This window comes from Manihot esculenta, chromosome 10 (assembly GCF_001659605.2).
Source record: "Manihot esculenta cultivar AM560-2 chromosome 10, M.esculenta_v8, whole genome shotgun sequence".
Classification (NCBI taxonomy): domain Eukaryota; kingdom Viridiplantae; phylum Streptophyta; class Magnoliopsida; order Malpighiales; family Euphorbiaceae; genus Manihot; species Manihot esculenta.
Genome location: NC_035170.2, coordinates 9,466,735 through 9,468,589, shown reverse-complemented (window position 1 = coordinate 9,468,589; position 1,855 = coordinate 9,466,735). Strand labels below are relative to the sequence as shown.

General features: G+C 38.6%; 1 protein-coding gene across 1 annotated transcript; it reads left to right on the top strand.

Annotated features, from left to right (window-relative positions):
• The first annotated feature begins 406 nt into the window (after nucleotides 1-406).
• LOC110624172 lies at nucleotides 407-913 on the top strand. Its single transcript, XM_021769290.1, has one exon. The coding sequence runs from the start codon at nucleotides 407-409 to the stop codon at nucleotides 911-913; it is 507 nt and encodes a 168-aa protein (XP_021624982.1).
• The last annotated feature ends 942 nt before the right edge of the window (nucleotides 914-1,855 follow it).

Sequence of the window (1,855 nt, the reverse complement as noted above, 5' to 3'; positions counted from 1 at the left end):
GTCAAGTACATACAAACATTCTTAGGACTCTAGAAGAACTGCAGGCAGCTATGGGGAGTCCCTAGCCTTTCTGTTAGCAAGTGAATTAGGACCTGTTCCATGTAGTCTTGGTCTTTAGGATTGTCCTATTCTTTATCTGATTTTCAGCAAGATTTTTTGTTTAATTGTTAAGCAAGAAGTGGCAGTAGTGGTCACTAGTTTTTAGCTATTATAAGTTTTGCTGTAACTCTATAAATTTGCAGTTTTGAAATTCAAATATATATAACTTTCCCAATTGCTAAACTACAACAGTGGTATCAGAGCACTATTTCTTACGGAATCTGTGAGAGTTCTTTCTGAGTGACTTGTGAGTTTTTTTTCTGAGTGTTTATCTAAAATTCTACTGCTGTAAGGAATTTTTTTTTTAATGGAAGGAGAGAGTTCTTTCTCAGTGGTGGCTCCACCAGTGTTTGATGGAGAAGACTACCAGGTGTGGACAGTAACAATGGAAGCCTTTTTGGAAGCGTGTGATTTGTGGGATGCTATAGAGGAGGATTATGAGGTACCTTCTTTACCAGAAAACCCAACGGTGGCTCAGATCAAAACACACAAGGAGAAAAAGACTAAAAAATCCAAAGCGAAGAATTGTCTTTTTGCTACAGTTTCTCCTAACATCTTCAGTAAGGTCATGTCACTTGGTTCAGCTAAAGCCATCTGGGATTTTCTGAAGAAAGAATACAAAGGAGATGAAAGAATAAGAGGAATGAAGGTGCTGAATCTGGTTAGGGAATTTGAAATGCAGCAAATGAAGGAGTCAGAAACGATCAAAGTGTATATAGAGAGGCTGTTTGGCATTGCAAATAAGGTAAGGATACTTGGAGATGAATTTATGGACAATAGAATTGTTCAAAAAAATACTTGTATCCTTACCTGAAAGATATGAGGCAACTATTGCTTCTTTGGAAAATACTAAAGATCTGTCAAAGATCAGTTTGGCAGAATTAGTAAGTGCGTTGCAGGCATAGAAACAAAGAAAAATGATGAGACAAGAAGGAACCACGGAGGGAACGTTGCAAGCCAAATGGCAGCAGAATTCTGGAGACAAAAACAAAAAGTGGAGAGGAAAGAAAGGAGCAGCAGGCAATTCAGAAAATGCTACCACTGAAAGCAACTCCAACACTAGCAGCAAAGGAGGAAAATTCCCTCATTGTCAGTATTGTGGTAGAAAAAACCATCCTCATTACAAGTGTTGGAGAAAGCCTGACATGAGATGTAGAAAGTGTAAGAAGCTTGGGTATGCAGAGATAATTTGCAAAGAGAAAGAAACACAGCAGCAGGGTGAAGCTCAAGTTGCAACTCAACAAGAGTTAGAACAACTCTTTGTTGCTTCATGTTTTGCGTCAAAGACATCAAGCAAAAATTGGCTTGTTGATAGTGGTTGTACAAACCATATGACCAATTGTGAGGAGCTGTTCAGAGAGCTTGACAAATCTGCAAGTTCAAGGGTCAGAATTGGAAATGGAGATTACATCACAGGAGAAGGAGAAGGAGCGGTAGCCATTGAAAGACCTACTAATATTAAAATAATTTCAGAAGTTCTGTATGTTCCTAAAATTGACCAAAATTTGCTAAGTGTGGGACAGTTGTTGGAGAAAGAATTCAAGCTTGTGTTTGAAAATAAAATGTGTCTGATCTCTGATCCTAGAGGTCAAGAATTGTTCAGAATTAAGATGCGGCAAAGAAGTTTTTCTCTGAATCCTTTGGAGGAGGAGCAAATGGCTTTTCCGTGTCAATTTACTTTCGCAGACACTTGGCACAAACGGATGGGGCATTTTCATCATCAAGCTTTGCTGTTCATGCAGAGAAATGATCTTGC

Coding starts and splice junctions, on each gene's coding strand:
- LOC110624172 (XM_021769290.1), top strand. CDS start 407: ATGGAAGGAGAGAGTTCTTTCTCAGTGGTGGCTCCACCAGTGTTTGAT.